Below are 27,356 nucleotides of genomic sequence, written 5' to 3'. Positions count from 1 at the left end.
ATTCACAATGGCCATTGAATGGACTTCGTCACACAAAACTACTGTGCCACACCAATGACTTTTGGGATCGTCTGCTAAAGGAAGCCATTGGAAATGTACCTAGAGGAAAAGAATTTTAACAAACATGAAGGTCTTGCTCCAAGTAAGAACTAGAATTCCATTTTAATCCAGTTGGGAGAGCGGAAACCTGATTGAATGAGAACTAATCAATCAGGAGGGATGGACTACAGGGGTATAAATACTACTGTACTAGACATGCCCGGGCATGTCTAGTACTAGATCCTTTTTTCTCCAGTATTATCTCTTGCATCCTTCAACCTGCCTCACTCGTAGTCACATACTCTTATCCCTGGATTAGGAAAAACAAAACCAGCTACAATTCCTGTTCCAGGATCTGTAGACTGTCTTTTACTAGAAGTGCTGTGTGTGCAAGACTTCATGTATGTGTACAGGTAGTCCCCGAGTTATGAACATCCGACTTACGAACAACTCGTACTTACAAACTGAGGAAGGAGAACGCCGACCGCCATTTTAAATCGTTGCCATTGACACTGTGTTGAGTGTGTAACTTTGTATTTGGCTTAAAATTGTTCTTAGCTAGATTCACCCTGACACCCCCCCCCCCCCCACTTTCTGGTTGGCTGGTGGCGCAGTGAGATCAGCGCCGGGCTCGAAAATGGAGGGGTTCCCGAGTTCGATCCAGTGACAGACCGCTCCCAAGCACGCTCTCCATCCGTGCTGGGTTGATGCCGCGCTTGCAACTCGACCTCGTTAAAAAAAAACTGCCACCTCCAGTTTAAATTCCCATGTGGAATATTGTGGATGTTCAAATACCCAAACCCAGCACAGCCCCCACTTGTCCCATTTAACCTGTCTCAGTGCGGTGGTCCTTAGGACTCGGCAGAGCTTGAGACCCGCCGCCCGCAGTGTTTCTGTTCCGTTGACGGTTAATGATCACGATTGAAAATAAAGTGGAAATAATAAAGCATTTGGAAAGAGATGAAATGTCATTGGAAAAGCGTTAGGCTACAGTCGGTCAACGATTGGAACAATTTTAAAGGATAAAGTTAGAATTCTGTAATGGAGCCTGCCCTGATGAAAGCTATAATTATTACTATGCAATGCAGTGGTTTAATTCTTGGAATACATATGTTTCTTAACTGTTTTATATGCTTAGTATACAGTATATATTTTACCTTTCTAAGACAAATGTTTGACTAACTGACGCTAAATAATACCGGATGTATTTGTTCCGACTTGCGTACAAATCCGACTTAAAGATGGACTCAGGAACTGAACTCGTTCGTAACCCGGGGACTGCCTGTAATGGCTTTCAGAGTCCCCTGGTACTCAGTCAGGCTCCCAATGAGTAACTGCCATTCCCCTGCATAACTAAGCCACAATAAGAAATCAATAACGTTTTAAAAAAACTATGAAGAAAAATATTTTATGGGATAAAAGTTAAATATATTTATGTATCTCACATGCATTAGTCAAAGTGCTAAAATTGGAAATGTATATCATGCTTGCAGCTGATTGGCTACATGTACAATTCATAAAATAGCAGCCAATCACATCAAGTTAGAGACAAATAGCATTTTACAAAAATATAAAATAAGAATACCTGTTGGTTTCTTTCTGCCAATTTACAAGTGGCCATCCTCAGCAAAAGTTATTAGCTTCTGTGATCTTAATGGGATAACTTAACAAACTTGGGGCACAGAAAAATGAATTACAGTCACATAATTAGCACATCTGTTACTCTAGACATCAAAACTTTTGAATAACATTCTGTCGTAATATAAAAAGCGGCAGGTTGGAAGGTAGAGTAACCTCAGGTAACGTTGGCACTCAGCTGGAGGTAGGTAGACTGATTTTTAATCAGAGAGCCATCACTATTTACTTGTATGCTACTGTTTCACCTTTTTTTTTAAAGTACCCCTGCCCCAGTTCCTTGACCACTGTGAAAATTAAAAATAAATTAGATGTATACTGAGACTGAGCCATACATATTTTGACAGAAACCAGTAAATCACTGTAGCAAGCATTGTCACAACAGGCTTCTGGGAAGGACATAAAGACATGTACTATATTTTACTAGCCATTAAGAGGATCATTGCATACAATAGAGGCAGACATTGGGACTCAGGATACACAAAACTCAACAAATAAATTGCACCCAGTTCACACAGCAAACTTACAGGAATCAACAAGTTTTAGTTTTCAGTATAGGGATGATCATCGGTCTTCATTTGGAATGTACTGTGTGAAACAAGCTAGAGAAATGACTTTAAAACTTTTTGTTCAATGCTGCCTCGCAGTACTTGCTAAAATAAAATCCTACATACTAGCTGCTTGCAGGAGTGTCAATCAAAGAGGGTCAATGTGAAAGTTATGGAAAACCAGTACAGATATGTATACTGATAACTGTTTGAATAGCTGGGCAAGCAAGTCTTGCAAGGAGTAAAAAAGTGCAAACACAAACACAGACCTATGATCATGCCACTAATAGCAGTAACAGTAGAACTCTTCATCCGTTTGCACATAATTCAAGTAGTTTAACAAGGCTCAAGTGAATTTAGAAAGAGAAACAGCTTGCCAGCAGTGTGATGTAGTGGGAACATGGAGCCTGTGAGTCTCTACCCATCATTGTCAGCATCAACGCCTGATGCCAAGTCGTCCCTCCTATCTCTTCCAAGCATAACAGGAGGGAAACATAAGGTACCCTAGACAAGATTTCACACTCCCAGAAGCCTCTGAGCAGACAAAACTCGTGTGCAAATCCTTTTGACAAAAGGCCTTAGAATATGAAACTTCTTTTTTGATAGAGAAGATCATCTTTCTTTTCTCAAATTAATGGCTTTTATAAACAAGGGACCAAAACACAAATATCCATGGCAGATGGAATAAATTTGGGAGTGCATGTGAATTGCAATGAATAAAAGAGCAGGCAGGTTCCAACCACTGCCTGTAAGGTGTTTGTACATTCTCTCTGGGCCGTGTGGGTTTCCTCTGCGTGCTTCAGTTTCCTCCCACATTCCAAAGATGTTTGGTCAATTGGTCATTGTAAATTGCCCTGTGATTAGGCTAGGGTTAAAGCGGAGTTTGCTGGATGGCACAGCTTGAAGGGCCAGAAGGCCTGTTCTGGACTGTGTATTAATAAATTTTAAAAATATAAAAGGTTATGCTCCAACTTTTTAAACATCGGTCAGACCTTAGCTTGCCATTCTAGTCACCACACTATAGAAGATGTGTGATAGGACTGGAGAGGATTCACCAAGATGTTGTCTGAGAATGGAGAGTTTCAGTTATGAAGAGAAACTGGAGAGACTAGGTCAGTTTTCCCTGGAGTGAAGGCAGTTAAGAGGAGACATGATTGAGGTATATAATATTAAGAGGGGTAGAGATAGGGGGATTAGAGGAAACTATTCCCAGTATTAGAGGTAGATAAAACTAAGGTGGGGGGTGGAATTAATCAAAAGTGGCAAGTGGCCTGAGAGAGTAGTGGAAACAATGTTACTGACAGCATTTAAAAAACATCCAAATAAACAAGTACTTGAATCTTCTAGACATAGAAGACTGTGGACCCAGGGCTGGAAGATGGGATTAATATATGGGTGTCCACTGATCAGCATGGCCTGAATACTTTTCTTTCCATGCCATGACTCCATGGCAGTTATCAAACATTTATGATACAAGAATTCAACAGATACTAGGTGGAGTGTGATTTATCTTCCATTTTCTCAGCAGTAACCCTGGAAGGGAAGGGAAGGAAAATAATTTGGAACATACAGCTTTGTAAGCACTGGGGAATGGTAGACCCAGGAGAAATACCAGACTTGACCACTAGGGAATGGCTGGACGAGAACATTGAGTATTGACTGGAGTTCTGAGGAATGATGTCAGGGATATATGGACAAGGAGATGGGAGTCAGGTAAGGACTAAATAATTCACTAGTGGATAACAAGGAGCTGCCTGGCTAGTGAAAGATTAATCACTAATCACAAGTATGCCACACTAGAAAGATGTCTGCCTGTTAACTTGCTGAACACTGTCTCAAGTTCAGCACATTGCTTATTTAACAGGACTAATAATCGTTTCTAGTGAAGTTCAACTCATTTTAACCCAGTCAGAGTGGTAACGGACTGAATTCTGCTGATAACCTTTGCTCATGGTAGCTCTAATTGTTTGCTGGCTCAGTACTGGTACACAAGTTCCAAATCTGCTCAGAGCACTCTGCCCCTGAGCTGTTCATTGTTCAGTTATGTTACTCATCTATATCCATTTAACTTATTCCAGTGTACAGAGCTGAAAAAAGAATGAGATTTTATCTCATGTGCTCCATTCTCCCCGGAGCCAAGCCGGCAGCGATAATCCCACTGCAACAACTGGAAGAGAAAGAAATGCAAGACAGCTTGTTAGTCTTAATTTTCAAATGGAACAGTGTAGGTAATCATTAGTACTAGCCATTACTGTAGATAGACCATTACCAGCAATATATTACAGGGACTATATTCAGCCACTAGCTCAATCATTAATAGCTAGTGCACTAAACTATAGTTTTATCTATAATGTCCTGGATTCTGTATTACCTCAAATTAGTTTTCATCTTTTTATATCATGTATTCCATTATCCAATGGAAATTACTGTTTCATCAATGTACACTGAAGGTAGTTCAGGTGCTTTTCGGTGGCTTTGTCACCTACGTTAAAATGTAGGTCACATGACCATTGTAAATTGCCCCTGGGGTGTAGCGATTGTAGAATCTGGGGAGAATAAGTTAGGATTTGTTTAAGTGGGTGCTCAATGGTTAGTACAGACTTGGTCGGCTAAAGGTCTTGATTCTATGCTCCAGAAGTATGCCAGTTTTTTCTTCAGGTGCCAGATATTTCTATGCTCTGTACAGTCTATTGTTTTCCACGTACAAGCAACTGTCAAGTCTAATGAATGGACAATCTAGCTGCAGACCAGCTTTTGCCAGTCCTTTTCTGACTTTTCTGAGGTGGTGTAGCCTGTACTTTATCCAGCAGTACTGCATCTTACTAGCTGGGAAAGAGCATCAACTACAGAGCTGCCTCTTTACTGGCTGTGTATACTAGTCTTGTACTCAGTTCTCAAGATATCATTACTGTTCACCACACTGTGTACTCAAACCTCCTCAACCCCACCCCTTCCCATTCACTTTCCACCCAAGCACCAAAATCTCTGATCTACTGGAAGTCATTTTCACTCAGGCAAACCACATCTTGCCCTTCCTTCAGACAGGATGTACAATACTTGCTTCAGAAGGGTAGTTGCTCACTGGACTGGTTTATATTTTGAGAAGATTGTCTCGGGATCCCTTCCCCAATTATCAAGGCAATCAAGAAAGCTTGTCCCTAAGTGGACATTAACTTAATGTTTAAAAATTCTAGAATAGATAATAATAATAATATGTTGCTTCATGTGTTTGATCATATTCTTTTTTTTGAATGCATTTATTTTCTGAATAATTTGAAACAGTGTTTACTGATGATGACTTTGTCAGGTATGGCACTTTGCTGCCTCATTTTCTGTTGGCCCATTGTGACATATGTTCTGTGCTTTAGCTTCAATATAGCTTTGAGACTCAATGAGTCTACATTGTCTGAAGTTCAGAAGAATGACAGTTCAAACTATACTGACTGATTGATATCCAGAGGTGGTGGAGGAGCAATCGGATACAATCGCTGTTTCAGTGGCATTGGGACAGACAGTTAAATAGGCAAGGCACAGACGGGATTAGTATAGATGGGTAAAAGGGAAGCAAGGATGTTGTAGCACAAAAGGCATATTTCTATGCCGTACAAATAAGACCATAAGATAATAGGAGTAGAATTAGACCATTTGGCCATCGAGTCTGCTCCGCCATTTCTTCACAGCTGATCGAATTTTCCTTTCAGCCCCAATCTCCTGCCTTCTCTCCATATCCCTTCATGCCCTGACTAATCAATAATCTATCAACCTCTGCCTTACGTACATAGTCTTGGCCTCCACAGCTGCCCTTGGCAAATAATTCCACAGACTCACCACTCTGTGGCTAAAGAAAATCCTCATCTCCATTCTAGAAGTACACCCTCTATTCTGAGGCTGTATCCTCTGGGCTTGGTCTCCCCTACCACAGGAAGCATCTAGTCTATCAAGGGTTTTCACTACTCAATAGTTTTCAAAGAGGTGACCCCTCATTCTTCTGAATTCTAGAGAATACAGGCCCAGAGCCATCAAACACTCTTCATATGACAAACTATTCAATCCTGGAATCAATTTTGTGAACCTCCTTTGAACCCTCTCCAGTTTCAGCACATCCTTCCTAAGATAAGGGGCCCAGAACTGCTTACAATACTCCAAGTGAGGCTTCAACAATATTAGGTCTCAACAGTTTTAAATTCTATAAAAATCTTAAGTGGATTTGACAAGACAGTCCTGAACAAACTGAGCAAACATGAGGAAATCTGCAGATGCTGGAAATTCGAACAACACACACAAAATGCTGGTGGAACACAGCAGGTCAGGCAGCATCTATAAGGAGAAGCACTGTCGACGTTTAATGTTACAGCTATACAAGACCTTGGTCAGACCCCATTTGGAGTATTGCGTTCAGTTCTGGTCACCTCATTACAGGAAGGATGTGGATACTATAGAGAGAGTGCAGAGGAGATTTACAAGGATGTGGCCTGGATTGGAGGGCATACGTTATGAGAATAGGTTGAGTGAACTCGGCCTTTTCTCCTTGGAGTGACGGAGGATGAGAGGTGACCTGATAGAGGTATATAAGATGATGAGAGGCATTGATCATGTGGATAGCCAGTGGCTTTATCCCAGGGCTAAAATGGCTAACACAAGGGGGCATAGATTTTGAGGTGCTTAGAAATAGGTACCAAGGGGATGTCAGGGGTATGTTTTTCACACAGAGAGTGGTGGGTGTGTGGAGTGCACTGCCAGTGATGGTGGTAGAGGTGGATACAATAGGGTCTTTCAAGAGCCTCTTAGATAGGTACATGAAGCTTAGGAAAATAGAGGGTTATTCACTAGGGAAATTCTAGGCAGTCTTTTGAGCAGGTTTCATGGTCGGCACAACATCACAGCCCCTTCGGCCCACAATGTGCTGTAAATTTCTATGTTCCATGTATTGGGCTGACAGCTTTCTTAAGACTGGAAAGGAAGGGGGAAAATGCCAGAATGAAAAGGTGGGGGGAAAAGTAAAGGGCTGGTGAAAAGGACCATGGGAGAAAGAGAAGAAGGAAGGCACCAGGGGAAAGTGACAGGCAGGTGAGGAGGAGAGGTAAGAGGCCAGAGTGGGGAATAGAAAAATAGGGAAAGGGGAAGAAAAGCTTTTTTTTAAACCAAAAGAATAAATTGATATTCATGTCATCAGGTTGGAGGCTATCCATCCTGGTATCTTTCCTGTAATACCATTAACGCTTATCTTGTTCAGCATCCTTGTCAAAAGCCTTCTGAAAATCCAAGTAAACAAATCTACTGACTCTCCTTTGTCTATCCTGCCTGTACCTTAAAGAATTCCAACAGATTTGTTAAGTCAAGATTTCCCCTTAAGACAGCCATGTCTTACATGCCTCCAAGTACCCCGAATTCTTTTCCTGAATAATGTTCTCCAACATCTTCCCAAACACGGAAATCAGACTAACAGGCCTAAGAATTCCTTTCTTTTGCCCCCATCTCCTTTCTTAAAGAGTGGAGTGACATTTGCAATTTTCTAGTCCTCTGGAATCAAGCCAGAATCTAGTAGTGATTCTTGAAAGATCATTAACAATGCCTCCACAATCTCCTCAGTTACCTCTTTCAGAACCCTGAGGTGACTTGTCTACTTCAGACCTTTCAGTTTCCCAAGCACCTTTTCCTTCTGCCTCCTGAAACTCTTGAATTTCTGGTATACTGCTGGTGTGCGTCTTCCACAGTGAAGACTGATGCAAAATTCTTGTTAAATACATCTGCCATTTCTTTGTCCATTACTGCCTCCAGCATCAATTTCAAGTGGTCTTTATATTTTTGGGTAGCTTACCTTCATATGTCATCTGTTCTGTCCATAAGGTGCTTTAGTTACATACTTTTGGTTTTTAAAAGCTCCCCCATTCTCTAATTTCCTGCTAGTTTTTGCTCTGTTATACTCTGGCTTTTATGCTATCTTTACCTTACCTTGGTCAGCCATGGTTACATTATCCTCCCAATACATTGCCTCATCTTTGGGATCTATCTTACACCTTCCAAATTGCCCTCGAACTCCAGCCTTTGCTATTCTGCTGTCATCCCTACTAGTGTCCCCTTCCAATCAATGTTGGCCAGCTCCTCTCTCATGCCTCTATAATTCCCTGTTACCCCGCTGACTGAAATTTAGCCCTATCATCTGCCTATCCTTCCTCAGTCTCACTTCAAACTGCATTGACAGTATACCAACTGCCACAATCAACCTAATCACTCTGGCTCCCATCGCCCTGCCAAATTACTTTAAACTCTCCCCAACAGCGATAGCAAATATGCCCGCAAGGATATTGGTCACCTTTGAGTTCAAATATAACCGGCCCTTTTTGTACAAGTCATATCTTCTTCAGATCTCAGTGATCCAGAAATCTGAAACCCTGCCACCTGCACTAATTCCTCAGCCACACATTCATTACCCAAATCTGCTACGCTTATCCTCATTGGTGCCTGGCACGGGCAGAAATCTAGAAGTTACCACCCCTGATATCCTGCTTTTCAGCTTTCTACCTTACTCCCTATTTTCTCTTTTCAGGATCTTATCCTTTTTTTCTTTCTTATGTCGTTGGTAGCAATATGTACCACAACATCTGGCTTTCACCCTCCCTCTTGAGAACACAGACTCATTTCTTGGGTTGATACAAACTCATGGTTGAAGTATTTCAGATAACAAGACTATGTACAAACCAACTTATCCAGTATGTTAAAAAATTTCCTTATGGAAAATATTCAAATCATCAAACTGATTCTCCAATCTTCTCATTCCTATCATCGGGAAGGTGGTACAGGAGCCCAAAGACCCACATTCAATGAATTGGAAGCAACTTCTTCCCCACCACCATCAAATTTCTGAATAGTTCATGAATACTATCTCGTACTTTATTACACCATCTATTTTTGTAATTTATATTAATTTTGTCTTGTATTACTGCTGCCACAAAACAGCATTTTACCCATTTAAGACAGATTATAAACCTGATTCTGATTGCCAAATCCAAGGCATTGAGTAATAAGTGTACAGTTTAAAGTGGAAAAGGCCAAAAATATATTTGATTTTTTTCACTGCTTCTCTAGAGTGTATCAAAAGAACAACTGTGCGAGTCAGTAGATTGTTGGTTTATGTTATCCACAATCCTGACACTAAACAGATAATTCAGACTGGTATTTCATTGCAATACTGAAGTGTGCTACATTGCCACCAGCTGCCTTTAGGTCAACGAATGCTCAACAGAGTCCTTTTAGGGAGGCCTCGAAACATCATCTCATACTATGTAAGGACATAGTATTCTTCTTTGAGTTGGTGCCAAAACAAATCAAAGTTATTGCTTGTGTGAATCTTGATATGGACAAATTGTTTGCTACATCTGCTATTAGCTTGATGTCACAATACTTCAGTAGTCATGAAGGACAGACAGAAGTGGATATCTCGTTTTTCCATGAACTACGCTGTCACTCTAGGTTAAGTTACAATGAGTGACACTGAAACGTGGTTACCCTTGATCACCTTGCCTGGTGTAGATATTGGATTTTCCAGAGATGAAGTCTGGAAGCACATGGCACGAACTGTTACTGCGTATTCTCACCTGTTGCAGAAGTGACACAGCTGCAGGACTGAGATACTCTGGGAGCCGAAGCTGGGTATGAGGATGGATTCTGGACGGATAGCACTGGGACAGGGTCTGGGTTATGGAAAGATAGAACACAAACATTTAACAGTGAGGAACACACAAGTCAAGTGCATGATAACTTGATTTTATTAACTCATTCCAGACTAATTTTTTGATGAATAAACTCCTCTCAGGCTTCCAGATAGGTATAGGTATCGATTATAACTGATGTTTCAATGACAAATTCTGCCACCTTCATGAGTGATGAACATTGCTTTCTTATTCAATTAGATGGTTAGGACCTACTTGCATAAAGACTTCTAAAGACCTTTAGCAACATTCCATGTCAGTGAATGGATAGGAATTGGTTTCAGCGTAGAAAACAAATGTGTATTGAATTAATGAATCCCTTCCAAGATTGTGGGAAGATGTGGCTGTTTAATGGTTACTTTGTTGGGTATTTCAAGGCTCATCATCAACCTTCAAAGGTTGCAAAGTTCAAAGATCCAATTTAATGTCAGAGAAATGTTTACAATATACATCCTGAAATGCTTTTTCTTCACAAGCATCCATGAAAACAGAGAAGGCCCCAAAGAATGAACAACAGTTAAACGTGAGAACCCCTAATTCCTCCCCCCCCAGCTCACCCCCCTGCGCAAAAGCAGCACCAAGCAACGATCCCCCTCCTCCCCCAGCAAGAAAAAGTGCACCCACAAGCATAAGCGTGAGCTAGGCGATTGCAAAGACACAGATTTGCAGTTATCCCAAAAACTATATCACATTTCATCTGGAATTCGACAAACCACAGGTTCTTTCTCTCTCTCTCTCTCTCTCTATATAAAATAAGGGAGAGGGAGATGTCCCCCAATTTTACAGCGAGCAGGAGACATAACAATCTGCTGGTTTACGATGTTAAAAAGTCCGTTTTGTCACATTTTACGAGCTCTGTGCCCGAAGATCGCAAAGATCTCGGGTCTTTGGGCCCACGGCCCTCAACTTTACAACCATTTCTAACTGTGATCAAATGATCATAAACTTTGGCTATTGGTCAAGTGCATATAAGTAGATCAAAACATGCTGATTAAATACTAACAAGATACAAAGCCCAGCAGATTAGGGATGAATAGGATCACACTCTCTATAAGTGGCACTTGAATATGTAGAAGATGAAAGAAACCAAGGAGTATCAGAAAACGGATCTTGGATATCTTAGCTGTTAAAGAATTAAGGAAATGGTTAGTGCGACACTATTACAGCTCAAGGTGTTTCTGGAATGGGGTTTCAATTCCAGCACTATGGATAAGGAGCTTGTAACGTTCTTCACTTGATGTTCCAGTTTCCTTCCATAGCCCAAGACGTACCGGTCAGTAGATTAATTGATAATTGTAAATTGCTCTGTGATTAGGCTATTGTTAAATAGGTGGGTTGCTGGGCAGTGCAGCTCTTTGTACTGGAAGATCTCCAAATAAAATACATTTTAACAAGTAAATAAAATATAATCAGGAATAGTAGATATTGTGATCGAACAGGGAAACTGAATTTAATTAGTAAAGAACAAAGTAAGCACTGATGTCAGGATAGGATGGACAATTTGAATGAACTCAAGATACAGAAGGAATGAAAATACTGGAATAATCTGTTACAACAGTAGTCTGGAGGGTTTGGCATTAGGGTGGAAGGAGCAGAGGAATGACAACAGAAGCATCTATCAAGCAGGGGGTGGGTGTTCAGCAATAGCACTCACCACCCCTATAATCATTACATATATCAAAAGTACTGTGTATGTATGTATGGATGGATATATACACACACACAATGTGCATCTGTTTGTAGTGACTAACCAAAATTCAAACACCTGCATATATCCCCAAGTGAAGGAGTGAAAGAAATGCCTGTATGACTGTGATCAAATACCCTTTAATATCCACAAATATACTTAAGAAAAGCTATTTAAATCTGAAATGGAAGTAGAAAAATATTGAAAATAACCCCCAAGCATTTAAAGAATGAATTAACATTTTAGGTAAAAGTTGTCCTCCGATGGAGATGCTGTAGGCCCAAGACACCAAAGAAAACAGAAAATTATAAATGGGAGAGAGACAGTTAAAACTCATGAAGCAGTTGGTTTAATTTTTGTTCCACTTCAGAATTAAATACCTCACCAGCTAAACAGAAATTGTACCAAATGCCTCAACCTCATGTAATAATTTATCCTCATCAATACATCTATCCATATAAATGGATGTAGTCCAGTTGTTGGGATCCTTTGTGCAATAGAGTGGTATAGCTCATAGCTTCACAACCTCACCAAACCAAACACCAGGTTTCAGTCCTGTCCTTGTGCTCTCAGTGTGGAATTTGCACATTGACCACATGTGCTTCCCCTGGGTGCTCCCATTTCCTTACGCAGCTGAACGATCTACAGGTTTGCAGGTTAATTTGCAATGATAAATTGCCCATTGAGTGCAGGTGAGTGGTTTAATAGGGATTGGGATTACAAAAGAAAAGGAATTAATGTCAAATGAAAATTGGTGGTTGATGTTCTTCCCTGACTTGGGCTGAAGAGCTGATTTCTATGCTGAATCTTTCTCTGACTCACCTTGGAGTCAAAAGATTATGGATTTAAGGCCCACTCCTGAAATGTACAAACAAAAATCTAACCTGACTGTGGGTTGAGGAAGAGTTGAATTGACAGAGCTGTTGTCTCAGAGATATTGTCTGCTCTTTCAGATTCCATGACACTGAAGACTATGTGCCTTGGTTAACATCTGTTGCTCAATGAACATCACAAAAGCAGATTACACTGTGCATAAATCAGCTGCTCCATTTCCTCCAGAAAACGGCATTTCAGAAGTAAAGTTCTTTGGGATGCATTAAGAGAGATATTACTGACATTAAAGTAATTTTCTTTCAAATTAATAAAGCAGATGTTTACAAAAGTTAAGACATCAATGAAAACCTTACCATCCCAGTTAGAAGCTCGAATAACAATGCGCCAAGACTCCACCAGTCACAGGCCTCTGTTACTTCTCCAACCCCACCGACTTCTGCCAAAATCAAATTGTTTAGAAATTAGAATCATAGAGCAAAAGAAAGCTACATTACAATTTTAGTTTTTGGAGAATTCTTCTTTCAGCTCATCTTCACTGGAACGAATACTTGGCTGGGAAGAATGTCGTCGGCTATCTAATCAGGATGTTGACTATCCCACTTTCCCACTGTTACGTCCTTAAGTGTCTGACATTTTATCTTCAACTCTCTGTTTTGAGGTCTGTTATAATTTTGGTTCACTGAGATTTAGGACCTCCACAATTAACCAACTAGTTTGAATCTGTGTTGAACAAAAACAAAAGATGCTGGAAATACTTGGCAGGATTAGCAAGATAGATAGATAGTACTTTTCATGTCTGTATTGCCTTGTCCTGCTCCGAGATCAAGTATGCTTTATTCTTCTACCGATTGTACCATTCACTCAGTAACTCAATGATGAAGGAACAGCCTCCCAGCTGACCTCTGCAGTACCTCCAGTATCAAACAGCCCCATTTCTTAAGAGTCCAAAACTAAACAAAGTATTCAAGATGCAGCCTCCTTACAGACTTGCAAACAAAACATCCTTCAATTTGCTTTATTACAACTTGCTGATCAAATTCAACAGTCTGATATTTGTTGACTTTTTTTTGAAAAATGTTGACTTTTACAGATTTAAGGAAAGACAGTAATTATTGCTTATCCCAAATTGAACCTGTGAAAGTGGTGGAGTTTGCCTTTTGCTGGGCACTCCAAATGTTTAGTTTCCCAAGACTTCGACATATTTTTCCCCCACCATGCTTCAGTTTGATTGATTCACCTTTGTCTCCACTGACATTATTGTACAGCAAATTCACTTCTGCTTGCTGTGCTCTTAACACTTAATAGTTGATTTAGCTCTGTACTTTGGAAAACCTCATTGAATTCCCATATTCTGGGGGTCAGCAGGAGACGCTCATGGAGTGAGCACTGTTTCAGATTCGCTCCATAACCTTTACTTTTTTTAACCTATGATCACCCTTATTTAACTTATTTTTACCTACACCAAAAGATTCTTGCTACTTTTTTGGACTTCGCTTTAAGAGTTTATTGTGAATTTTTGAAGAAATGAATACAGAAATGGCTCTTAGATCTAAAGGGCGAGAACCTGGGAAGGATCCTAACGGGAACGGGAAGAAGAAAAAGACTGATCCTAAGCGCACTGAATTGACTTATGAAATGTTATTGGAGGTTTTAAATCAAAAATTTGAAGAACAACGACAAATTTTTAAACAAGATATAAAGGCTTTTCAAGATTATATGGATAAGACGGATTCAGTAGTTAACCAGCAGCAAGTTCTAATCGCAACTCTGCAAGAAGACGCTCGGAAGCGAGACTTGATAATTGAAAAACTGCAGCAAAACTTACTTTCGACGATTAAACAGGTGGAAACACTTAATGCCAAGAGTGTCAACTTTGAGAATCGGTCCAGAAGACAGAACCTACGCATACTTGGACTCCCGGAAGGTATTGAACAAGGGGACCCCTCGAAGTACTTTGCTCAACTTTTAAAGGATGCATTCCCTTCTGTATTCCCAGACAGTCCTCCGTTACTCGATCGCCAAGTGCTTCAGCTAAACCACCGGTTGTAATTGTCTGATTTCACTATGTGCATGTTAAAGAGCAACTTATTCATGTGGCTCGGCTTGTTAGGGATGGTCAAATTTCAAGATCACAATTTTCGATTAGTACAAGATTTTAGTCCAGAAGTAATGAAGGCAAGGCTTCTTTTTAAACCTCTGATGTCCGAATGTTATGAGAAAAATCTAAAACCTGTGCTCTTATACCCTGCGAAGCTCAGAATTTCGCCTCCAAATGCACCATGGCGTGTTTTTTTTTTCTACATCTGAAGCGAGAAGCTTTCTGAATGAGAACTTCCCTACTGCTACGGATTCTCATCTCTAATAAATGAGTGATTTTGATCGTGCAAGATGGTTTTTATTTCCAAAACCAGATTTTGTTTCAGGCTATTGGTGTAGGTTTACTCTATATTTTATACTCTAGTTAAAGTTTTTTTTCGACATACTAATCTTTTTATTCAACTTACTTCAACCACTGTACTTTATCTTTGGTCATTATTATTAATCCTTCGAAGGTGAATTTTTTTTTTTACGAAGATGGTGGTTTCTTCTCTAAAATATTTTTGGCTTTTGTTTTGATTTCGCCATTTTTTTTTCTCTCGTCTTCTTCCTATAATGCATCTCTTATCACAGTTTAAATTTGTTTGGGTTTGTTTGGGTTTTAACCCGATTTATAAGTTACTAGTGATTATATTTTTTGTTTTTTTTTAACTACCAATTATATTAAGAAGTTTGGCTTTAGTATAGTGATTATTTTTTTTAGAGTTTGGGTGGATCTTTTTTTATTATCCTTTATATACGGAGTTGTCTTCTGCTGATATGGGGGTAGATTTAGTTTCATCTTTCATTTTTCCCAGCCTATGGGGTGGTCTTTTTTTTCCCTCTTGGGTGGGGGGTGGGAGCTCTTTTTCTAAATCTTATGTTTCTTACATTAGTTTTTTTTAGTTTTTTCATTTGGGCTGATTGTCCGCGATGTCGTCACTTCCGGGTCCGCCCCTTATTTTTGTTCCTCTTCCGGGTGCATGAGTTCATAATTTGGTTAACCCTTTATATACCAAAGGGTTGATTTAGGAATATGGCTCAGACCATTAATTTTGTCTCTTGAAATACTAATGGCTTAAACCATCCGATTAAATGGAAAAAGATTTTCCAAAGTATTCCAAAGACTTAATGCTCATGTTATTTTTGTACAAGAAACTCATGTGAGGAAAGAGGACAATTATTGCTTTTTTAGGTTTTGGAGGGGTCAACAGTATCATTCGAATTCGAATGCCAAAGTAAAGGGAGTTTCAATTTTTATTGACTCCTCTATTGCATTTGTCCAACATATCATCTTTTCGGATCCGAATGGTAGATTTTTGTTAATTACTGGCTTACTTTTTAACAAAAAGGTTGCTATGGTTAATGTTTATGCTCCAAATGTGGATTGTCCCGATTTTTTAAAGTCCTTATTTACTTCTCTACCTAATCTAAATGAATATAAGTTAATAATGGGTGGTGACTTTAATTGTTGTTTAAATCCTTTGATGGACAAATCTATATCTACTCAGACTTTACCTAATAAGTCGGCCACTTGTATTAACTCTTTTTTGACTGATAATGGAATTTCGATATTTGGAGATTTCGGCATTCTAAGGACAAAGAGTTTTCATTTTTCTCACATGTTTATCATTCCTACTCGAGAATTGATTACTTTTTTATTGACTCTTGTTTTATTCCATCGGTAATTGGTTGTAATTATGATATTATAGCCATCTCTGACCATGCTCCATTAAAACTTTCTATTAAATTTACGGATACAGCTTCTAGTGCTAGACAATGGCGATTTGATTCTACCTTACTGCAAGATCCGGATTTTATTAAATTTATGAAGGAACAGATCGATTTCTTCTTTTCAACTAATTCCACGGAGGATATTTCTTGCGGAACACTTTGGGACACTTTTAAAGCATATATACGTGGACAGATTATCTCCTACTCTGTTGGTCTGAGAAAACGCATTAAGAAGGAAACTCTTTTATTGGTTGATAAAATTAAAGAGATTGACAAGAAATATTCGATTACTCCTAGTCAGGAGCTTTACAAACAAAGGGTTGAACTTCAAACGGAACATAGTTTATTACCTACATCTTCGATTGAAAATCAATTAATGAAAACCAGATCTGATTTTTATATACATAGTGATAAATTGGGTAAACTGTTAGCTAGTCAATTGAAGAATGCTTTGGTTAAACGTCAAATTACTAAGATCCGTCAGCAGAATGGGGATCTGACAGTTAACCATGATGAGATAAATAAATCATTTCAAGATTTTTATACCTCCCTGTATCATTCTGAATTCCCTCATGATCGTAATACCATGTGTGATTTTCTTGGGAAATTGAATTTTCCAAAATTATCATCAGATGATCTTTCAATATTAGAAACTCCTATTACGGATGCAGAAATTAAAGGGGTTATTTCCTCTATGAATTCTGGGAAAGCAACAGGTCCAGATGGGTATACAGTAGAATTTTTTTAATGTTTTCCCGCTACTCTTTCTCCTTGGTTATGCAGGGTTTTTGAAGAAGCAATTAGATTGGGCATTTTGCCACAATCTTTTTATAGAGCTTCCATTTCTTTAATATTGAAGAAAGATAAAGACCCTACTGACTCTGCATCCTATAGACCAATATCTTTATTGAATGTAGATTCCAAGATCTTTTCCAAGTTACTGGCATCCAGGCTGGAGAAGGTATTACCCCAAATTATTTCGGAAGATCAAACCGGTTTTATTAAAAATTGCTATTCTTTTTTCAATGTTAGGAGATTATTGAATATTGTTTATACTCCTTCACATAGCACTTCAGAATGTGTCATTTCATTAGATGCGGAGAAAGCATTTGATAGAGTTGAATGGCCATACTTATTTAATGTGCTTGAGAAGTTTAATTTTAGTCCGACATTCATTTCCTGGATTAAACTGATATATCATACTCCAGTAGCCTCGGTGCTTACTAACAATCAAAAATCTCCCTTTTTTCGTTTATTTCAGGGTACTAGACAAGGCTGTCCTCTTAGTCCATTATTATTTGATATTGGTTTAGAAACCTTGGTAATTGCTATCAGAGAATCACAGAACATTTTTGGCATTAATCGTGGGACAGATATTCATAAGTTATCTTTGTATGCAGATGATTTATTATTATTTATTTCCAATCCTGAGAAATCCATTCCTGCAGTTTTATCATTGTTGGCTCAATTTAGTGATTTTTCCGGGTATAAATTAAATCTTAATAAGAGTGAATTGTTTCCTTTAAATAGACAGGTTCCAATTTATGGAAATTTACCTTTTAAATTAGTTAATGACTCTTTTATTTACTTAGGGATTAAAATCACAAAAAACTATAAAGACTTATTTAAGGTTAATTTTTTACCCTTAATCGATCAGATTAAATGTTTGTTTACTAAGTGGTCACCACTATCTTTATCTCTGATAGGTCGGAATAATGCTATTAAGATGGTTATTTTACCCAAGTTTTTATATATATTTCATGCGGTACCAATTTTTATTCCGAAATCTTTTTTTGCTAATGTTGATTTGAAAATTTCCTCATATATATGGCAGAATAAAAATCCTAGGTTAGGTAAAATATATTTACAGAAGGCAAGGAGGGAAGGTGGATTGGCATTGCCTAATTTTAGATTTTATTATTGGGCATTTAATATCCGATATTTGATATGTTGGTTAAAGGATTGGGATATATCTTTTAGCCCTCGTTGGGTGAACCTGGAAATTAAATCTGTACAAGGATTTGCATTGGGTTCTATTTTGGGGACTTCTCTTCCCTTTGCTCTTTCTAAATTGCCGAAACGAATTGACAACCCGGTAGTTAAACATACTTTACGTATATGGTTTCAATTTCGGAAATTTTTTGGGTTGACTCAGTTTGTTTTAAATATTCCTATTGTATCCAATTGCTTTTTTTTAAATCCTTCTATTATAGACCAAGCTTATTCAGCTTGGAAGACTAAAGGATTACTATGATTTTCCGATTTATTTTTGGATAATTGTTTTATGTCTTTTGAGCAATTATCTAATAAATATAATTTGCCTAGATTTCATTTTTTTAGATATTTACAGATTAGGAATTTCTTAAATACTGTACTTCCTACTTTTCCAAATTTTGTGTCTTCAGGTATTTTGGAGAATTTGTTTGAACTAAATCCTTTTCAGAAAGGGCTAATATCAAAACTTTACAATATAATTATGAAGATACGTTCAGAGCCCTTTTATAAGACTAAAAATGATTGGGAAAGAGAACTTAACCTTACTATCCCTATTGAGAATTGGGATAAAATTCTTCAATTAGTTAATACATCATCTATATGTGCTAAACATTCATTAATACAGTTTAAAGTTGTGCACAGGGCTCATATGTCCAAGGATAAATTGGCTCGTTTTTATTCCTATATAAATCCTATTTGTGACAGATGTCATTCTGAGATAGCGTCTTTAACTCATATGTTCTGGTCGTGTCCGCTTTTGAAAAAATATTGGAAAGATATTTTTGATATTATTTCTGCGGTATTGAACATTGATTTACAACCTCATCCTATTACTGCAATTTTTGGTTTACTAATGATGGACTCACTCCATTTATCCTCTTCTGCTTGTCGAATGATTGCATTTCTTACATTAATGGCTAGAAGATCTATTTTGTTGAATTGGAAAGAAATTAATCCTACCGTATTTCATTGGTTTTCTCAAACTATGTTATGTCTAAATTTAGAAAAAATTAGAAGTGGTGTATTTGATACTTCTATTAAATTTGAAAAGGTATGGAGACCATTTATTCAATATTTTCATATGATGTAACATGACTCTGTTCCAAGCCTATTTGTTTTTCCAGTTTCGATTTTATATATGTTGAGAGGATCGGAGTTGACGACACTGATGATTTTGTATTTTTGTGAGATATTACAAACAGCCCTTTTTTTTCCATTTTTTCTTTCTCTTCTTTTTTTTGTTTTTTTTCTTATTAGTTAGATTATTAGATTAGTTTTTTTTGCATAATTTTTTTTCTTTTTCTTTTTTCTGTTTTTTTAAATATATATTATGTTATACCTAGGTTTGCCTTGTTTATCTGTATATTGTATCATCCATGATTTGGGAATACTCATTTATACTGTAATCATTGCTTATGTATTCTTGCATGTTCAGTTGAACTGTGTATGTTTGTAATCCCATTATCTATGTATCAATTTTATTTTGTTGATATTAATAATAATAAAAAGATTGAAAAAGAAAGAAAGAATTCCCATATTCTTTATCATTTCCAAATCCTGACATTAATCCTTTGAGCATTCTTCACTTTCTGCCAATTAACCAACCTCATATTTGTTTAAACTCCCAAATGACTTCCTGTCTATGACTTCAGCAAATCAGAAAATTTATTGGTTCAAGCAGCTTGTTGCCCATAATCCAGGCTGGCTCAGTGAATACAAGTGCTCTGCTGGAATTTCTATCCTTGATATATGTTGCTGAAATAAAAAGATCTGTAATGCCCTGGTTTTTACTGCTATGCTATAGGTATTTTAGTAGTTCTATAAGAGCAGTCTGAGCTAAAGATACAGGGTTGTGATGTTCATACTTAGGAATGTAGCATCATTCAATTGGGATGGTGAGATTGGGAGAGGTAGCGGAGAGATTTTTGTGACGGTCACTGGTGTGAGTTGAGGTCTTTTGGTGGAAGCTGGGAGAAGACAGGAGGGAAGATGGCTAAGGAGGCGTACCTGTTACACAGGTGCTTTGTGCAGATGAATGGCTTCAAGGAGGAAGGACCAATACTCCTGTGGGGGAGCCCATTTATTCGAGATGGATTTCGAGTGACATTCTTAAGGCAGTGTGTGCTTTCGCACAGACCGAGGGTCCAGTGTGCAAATTAAAGACAACTTCGTGTGCACATTTGGACTGGGTTAACTGTAATGGGCCCTTCTTTTCTTTCCTACTAATACTTTCTTTATAATTGTACGCAGTTATTGTTATCGTTAGATCTGTTATTTGTTGCCAATGGTCAATTGCATGGGAGCAGTATTTACATAGACTGGGGTTTGGGTGGGTGAAACATACCAACTTCCTGGTTTTGGTGGGACCCAAGTCATACTGACCCCAGATGTATGGAGTTTGAGAAAGGTGGTTTCCTCATTATTGAGTCCAATGGCTGTTAGCGAAGGGCTATTGAGCCATGTTTCTAGAAATGTCCAGTAAAAAGGGGCTTCAGATCTTATTTTCACTTCTCCACTTGAAGAATTTGTTTTTTTGGAGCCCCTAACTCCTTGATCCAAAATGCAATAATTATCGGATGCTTTTAGCTGCATATCTATTTCTAACATTACCACACTCTCCTTACAGGGAAGAGGGGCCTACCTAGAGTCTGAAAATGGAGGTAGCACTTTCAAATGGATTTAAGAGATGTCATGGCACTTGAAAAGCTTTAGAGAAACCTTCTGGCATCTGAATTAAATCCTCAAGATTAAAATCATATTTGGTTTACTTTGGGGGATCTTAGTGGGTTAATGTTTGTCAGACATGCCACTTCAAAAATAATTAAGCCCAGGAATCCCAGAGTAAGATGGTGCACAAGATTTTCCCCTCCAAATCAATTTCAGAAGATATGGTAGCCATTCTTGTCGTATTTCATATCATGCCATTGAATTTTCAAGGTTTATCTGAATACAGCCATAGTTTAACACTTTATCCAAAGCAAATGCAGCACTTACTGCAGCATATAGCACTGAACAGCAGCCTGAATTTTGATCAAATAATCGGTGATGAAATTGAAATTGTAATATCTGACATTTTATTACCTCAAGTTTCTTGCTTACTTTTGCATATCTGTGAATGTACATCAATGATTCACCTGTATACTGACAATTTTGATGTTTATTTACAGTTTCTCACACATACACACACACATACATATTTTATATTTTCATATGACAGAGTGAGAGAGAGAGAGAAAGAAAAAGAAAATGAGAGAGAGAATGAGCCAGGGAAAGGATCAGGCAGTGGAATTTAGTAGCAAGTGAATGAACTACCAAGTATGATTCTGTACAGATGTTTACCTACATTAGATCTGAAGGTCAATTTTGCGTAACCTGTAGTTCCTCTTGAAATATTAGAGTAATATTAAAACAATACCCCTAAAGTATTTTATCAATGGAAACTGCCCACAGAAGTGTGATTTAGCCAAACATCATGATACATTCTCTTAGATGCCAACAAATGGACACCAGTCAGAATCTATAGCAAAAGTTTCTCTCTCCACATTTTTTGCAAATGAATTAGGAATCTCAATCCAAATTCTCCAGTTTTCCTGCCTACTTGTCTTCATGTCAGGCAGTTTGGTAAAAAAACTAAAGATAGCGTGCCATCAGATTGTTAGGAAGGGCAGGCAGGCGATGGAACTTAGTTGCAGCCAACAGGCTGAGTATCAAGTCATTAGGGATGCAGTCAGAAAGGACAGCAAATATAGTACTCAAGGTGTTGTATCTAAATGCGCATAGTATAAGAAATAAGGTGGATGATCTTGTTGCAGTATTACAGATTGCCAGGTATGATGTTGTGACCATCACTGAATCGTGGCTGAAGGATGTTTGTAGTTGGGAACTGAATGTCCAAAGTTATATGTTATATCGGAGGGATAGGAAGGTAGGTAGAGGGGGTGGTGTGGCACTACAGGTAAAGAATCAAATCAGTAGAAAGATGTGACAAAGGATTGGAAGATGTTGAATCCTTGTGGATTGAGTTAAGAAACTGCAAGGGTAAAAGGATGTTGATGGCAGTTATATACAGGCTTCCCAACAGTGGCTGGGAGGTGGACCACAGGTTACAACAGGAAACAGAAAAGGTGAGTCAAAAGGGCAACGTTATGGTAGTCATGGGAGATTTTAACATGCAGGTCAATTGGGAAATCAGGTTGGTAATGGATCTCAAGAGAGTGTGTTTGTTAAATACCTTAGAGATAGCTTTTTAGAGCAGTTTGTCGTTGAGCCTACTAGGGGATCAGCTATACTGCATTGGATGTTATGTAATGAATCAGAGGCAGTTAGGGAGCTTAAGATAAAAAAAGATACCCTTGGAAACCAGTGACCACAATATGATTGTGTTCAACTTGAAATGTGATAGGGAGAAAGTAAAGTCTGATGTAGCAGAATTTGTGGAGTAAGGGATTTTTACAGTGGTATGAGAGAGGAGAGTTGGCCAAAGTAAATTGGAAGGAGCTGCTGGCAGGGATGTCAGCAGAGCAGCAATGGCATGCGTTTCTGGGAAAAATGAGGAAGCTGCAGGACATGTGTAGTCCAAAAATGAAGAAATACTCAAATGGTAAAATAGTACAACCATGTCTGACAAGGGAAGACAAAGCTATTGTAAAAGCAAAAGGAAGAGCGTACAACAAAGCAAAAATTAGTGGGAAGATAGAGGATTGCAAAGTTTTTAAAACTCTACAGGTAGCAACTAAAAAAAACGATTAGAAGGGAAAAGAGGAAGTATGAAAGTAAGCTAGCAAATAATATCAAAGTGGATAGTAACAGTTTTTTCCAGTATGTTAAAAATAAAAGAGTAATGAGTGGATTTAGGACCACTGGAAAATGAGGCAGGAGAAATAATAATGGTAGTCAAGGGGATGGCTGATGAACTAAATGAGTATTTTGTGTCAATCTTCACTGTGGAAGACACTAGCAGTATGCCTAATGTTGTGTGTGAAGGAAGAGAAGTGGGTGCAGTTACTGTTACAAGAGAAAAGGTGCTCAAAAAGCTGAAAGACCTAAAAGTACACAAGTCACCTGGACCAGAGGAACTGCACTCTAGGGTTCTGAAAGAGATAGCATTAGAGATTGGAGTGGCATTAGAAATGATCTCCAAAAAAAATTGGACTCTGGCATGGTGCCAGAAGGCTGGAAAATTGCAAATGTTACTCCACTCTTTAAGAAAGGAGGAAGGCAGCAGAAAGGAAGTTATAGACCAGTTAGCTGACCTCAGTGGTTGGGAAGATGTTGGAGTCAATTGTTAAAGATGAGGTGATGGAGTAATTGGTGACACAGGAGAAGACAGGACAAAGTCAGCATGGTTTCCTTCAGGGAAAATCCTGCCTGGAACCTGTTGGATTCTTTGAGGAGATTACAAGTAGAATAGATAAAGGGGATGCAGTGAATATTGTATATTTGGACTTTCAGAAGGCCTTTCACAAGGTGCCAGATGAGGCTGCTTACCAAGTTAAGAGCCCATGGTATTACAGGTAAATTACTAACGTGGTTAGAGTATTGGCTGATTGGTTGGAGACAGTGAGTCAGAATAAAAGGATCCTTTTCTAATTGGCTGCCAATAACTAAAGGTGTTCTGCAGGGGTTGGTGTTGGGACCATTTCTCTTTATGCTGTATATAAAGGATTTAGATGAAGGAATAGATGGTTTTGTTGCCAAGTTGCAGATGATACGAAGATTGGTAGAGGGGCTGAGGAAACAGGTAGGATGCAGAAGGACTTAGATGATCAGAATGGGCAAGAAAGTGGCAAATGAAATACAATGTTGGAAAATGCATGGTCATGCGCTTTAGTAGTAGAAATAAATGTACGGACTATTTTCTAAACAGGAAGAAAATCCAGGAATCTGAGATGCAGAGGGACTTGGGAGTTCTTGTGTAGAACACTATATATAAAGGTTAACTTGTAGGTTGAGTCGGCAGTGAGGAAGGCAAATGCCATGTTAGCATTAATTTCAAGAGATCTAGAATACAAGAGCAAGTGTGTGATGCTGAGGCTTTATAGGGCACTGGTGAGGCCTTGAGTATTGTAACAGTTTTCAGCCCGTTGTCTTAGAAAAGATGTGCTGGCATTGGAGGGGGTCCAGAGGAGGTTCACAAGGATGATTCCAGGAATGAAAGGGTTATCATACGAGAAAAGTTTGATGGCTCTGGGTCTGTACTCGCTGGAATTAAGGATGAGGGAGGATCTCACAGAATCCTTTTGAATGCTGCAAGGTCTAGACAGTGTAGATATGGAAAGGATGTTTCCTATGGTGGGAGAGTCTAGGACAAAAGAACACAGCCTCAGGATAGAGGGGCACCCTTTCAAAACAGAGATATGGAGAAATTTCTTTAGCCAACGGGTGGTAAATTTGTGGAATCTTTTTCCATATGCAGCTGTGAAGGCCAGGTCATGGCATCAAATGTTACTGGGAGAAGGCCAGGAACTGGGATTGAGGAGGAGACAGAAAAAAAGGATTAGCCATGATTGAATGGCGGCGCAGACTCCATGGGCCAGATGGCCATTCTGCTCCTATGTCTTATGGTTTGTCATGAAAACACTGGCAAGTCTTTTAACCAAGTCACTCACAAAGTGGTATGGATTCACAATGGTATCTGTTACTAGCAATCACATAATAAACAGGAGCAAAGGTGAAAAAGGATCTGGTGCTTTCCTGACAAGTATGACGAATAAACTTTTCTCGGGCTTCAAACCAGGCACAGGTATCGATTATAACTGACATTTCGATGATAAACTCTGCCATCTTCACCCTTGAAGAAGGTGGCAGTTTGTCATCAAAACATTGGTTATAATTGATACATGTATCGGGCTTGAAGCCCAAGAAGAATTTAGGAGCGAAGGTGCCCAAATTTAATTTCCATAATGCTCATATCTGCCAACCCTAGTCTGATGAAAATTCACCAACCTTTGATGTCAGTGCCCCATGATAAACGTATTGCAATTATTAATGAATTAATTAACAACTATTAAGATGGCAGAGCATCCCAATGCTTCACCAGGAAAACTTAAACACCACCCAGGTTCAGTCTTGTACTGTCAAACCCCATTACCTGGTGCACAATACATGTCCTCTATGGCTCTTGTGTTACACTGAACTTCAACTTCACTCCACTGGCCAAAATAGGTGAGGCAAATGTGGCCTGTAATATAAAACAGAATTAGAAGTTCTAGTCTATGACTTTGAACAGCACTTCATTGCTGTAAAACAGAAGCAACAACCAGGAATTACCAGTTTAAAATCTTCTATGCATTTTTCTCTGAACTCACCTGCATTGTCCACAAGTATATTTCTAGGGTTTAGATCCTGACAGATAATTCCTTGCTGATGTAGACTCTCTAAGGCAAGAACTATCTCGGCCACCCAGATTCTGATCTGATCCTCTGACAGGACTGAGATGGACTGTTCAGCATTTGGATGGATTGATGGAGGGGATAAGAAATGGCCTTCTGTTTTGGAAGGAGCTGAGGAGTCTAATGTCCTGTTCAAGGATCTTGCACTGTCAACTCTGCAAAATGTACCTTTGCCTGCAACTATTCTGGAACTGTGATCCACATGATCACAGCAGGTTTCAGAGACCGGAAACTGGTCTGGAAGTTTAAGTTGATAATCTAGATTTGCAGAATTCTTATCTTTGTAGTTCAGCATTTCTTCAGGTGTTTTGTCTTTCAATGATAATAATTTTAATGGAGATTCAATTACACTTAGTGATGACAGATGCCCATTACTTTGATGTACAGAGCTGAGTACACTGACTGAAGTCTTCTGCTCTGACTGCCCTTTCTCCAAGACAGTGACAGTTGTATTCCTTGCAGGCAAGACAGCTGATGACCCTATAATGACCAGGTTGGAGCTATCCATTACACTACTAACTTTACTATCAATTGTATCCAAAGGATTGATTGTTATTTGGTAGGAACCCCTCCTTCCTTGTCTTGTGCCAGCCTTCAAATTCAAACTGGTGGCTCTAACAGGACTTCTAATTGGGCTAGATCCGTGTTGAGATTTCTCATTAACCAATGAGAACTTCCCTTTCAACAAATCTGGAGTGGCTTGATTTTGGTAAGTTCTTGATGACTTTGGGCTTAGTGACTTATTGGAGTCTTTGGTCTCTGAAAAATGATCAGGGGAGTGTAAAACTTCACCCTGTGAGTGAAGCTGAATCTTTCCATGCCGCAGATCTTTTTGCATCAAACTGTCCACACTGCTGCTCATAGTGTGATTCAAAATTTTATTACTTTGAGTTAAGTCTCTGCCCTCTTCTGAAAGGAATGCAAGGTCAAAGGTTACACCAGCAGTGTATTCCAGATTTGCAGCCTGCAAATTTATCCTCTCAGGACTTTGCTTCAAGCCAATTTGTGATGGGCTAGTTTTCGAAACTTTGTTATTTCCCTGCCAAATCCTTGTCCTGTTTGCACACTCATTCTGTGCATTTTGTTGATTTGCACCATTCATGTGACAAGGTGGCTTGTCACTTACACCCAGATCTGTCCTTGTCTGTGTGTTTCCGAATCCATCAGTGTTGTAACTGTACTCCCTGGTGAATTCTTTGCACATTTTATTCTTGTCTTCTCTTTGCCAGCACCCTTTGCTGACCGGTGCAAGCGTGGAAGCATCGTTACATGTTAGTGCGAGAGAGGGTGCAGTGTAGCTGTTCTTTAGTTTAATGGTCTTGTGATGTGGACTGGAGCATTCCGGGAATTCCATCCCTTTTCCCGTGACGGCCGGCCGGTAATGACGCAGCTGAGACCAGAGTTTCCCACCTGAAGGCAAAGGAAGGAAACAATGAGACCACATGCTACATTAGACATAGGCGAACTTGTAGCGGCACCACAATGCAAATGAAACAACAAAGAATGCAAAAGGATGAAAGTTAAAGGTGAAAATGTAATGAGGAAGTGCTGCACTGACCATCATTAAGCCAAGAAGATGTCACTGCTCAGGTGTGTCTAAAGGTTCCCTGGTTCTATTCTCAAGATGCGTGCTTTTGTGTTGAGCTGGCTCTGTGGCAGAGGACTCATGTTTGGGGACTCTGGAGTTAATGTTGGGTTTATTTGTTTA

General features: G+C 38.9%; 1 protein-coding gene across 6 annotated transcripts in view; it reads right to left on the bottom strand.

The window, feature by feature from the left end:
- Positions 1 to 1,281: 1,281 nt before the first annotated feature.
- The window catches only part of rps6kl1 (ribosomal protein S6 kinase-like 1), a 97,353-nt gene continuing 71,278 nt past the window's right edge, over positions 1,282 to 27,356 (bottom strand). For 5 of the 6 annotated variants that reach the window (XM_073039228.1, XM_073039229.1, XM_073039226.1 and 2 more), the window contains exons 7-11: positions 25,565 to 27,058; positions 25,348 to 25,437; positions 12,806 to 12,888; positions 9,818 to 9,913; positions 1,282 to 4,389 (exon numbers count right to left, since the gene is read on the bottom strand). In XM_073039228.1, coding sequence (XP_072895329.1) covers positions 4,273 to 4,389; positions 9,818 to 9,913; positions 12,806 to 12,888; positions 25,348 to 25,437; positions 25,565 to 27,058 — 1,880 coding nt within the window. In that variant the 3' untranslated portion in view covers positions 1,282 to 4,272. The remainder of the gene's footprint in view (positions 4,390 to 9,817; positions 9,914 to 12,805; positions 12,889 to 25,347; positions 25,438 to 25,564; positions 27,059 to 27,356) is intronic. The other variant, XM_073039230.1, reaches the window with a different exon arrangement.

The sequence above is a fragment of the Hemitrygon akajei genome, chromosome 3 (assembly GCF_048418815.1).
Source record: "Hemitrygon akajei chromosome 3, sHemAka1.3, whole genome shotgun sequence".
Lineage (NCBI taxonomy): Eukaryota > Metazoa > Chordata > Chondrichthyes > Myliobatiformes > Dasyatidae > Hemitrygon > Hemitrygon akajei.
The sequence above is the reverse complement of the archived record's forward strand: the minus strand, read 5'-3'. Positions and strand labels throughout refer to the sequence as shown.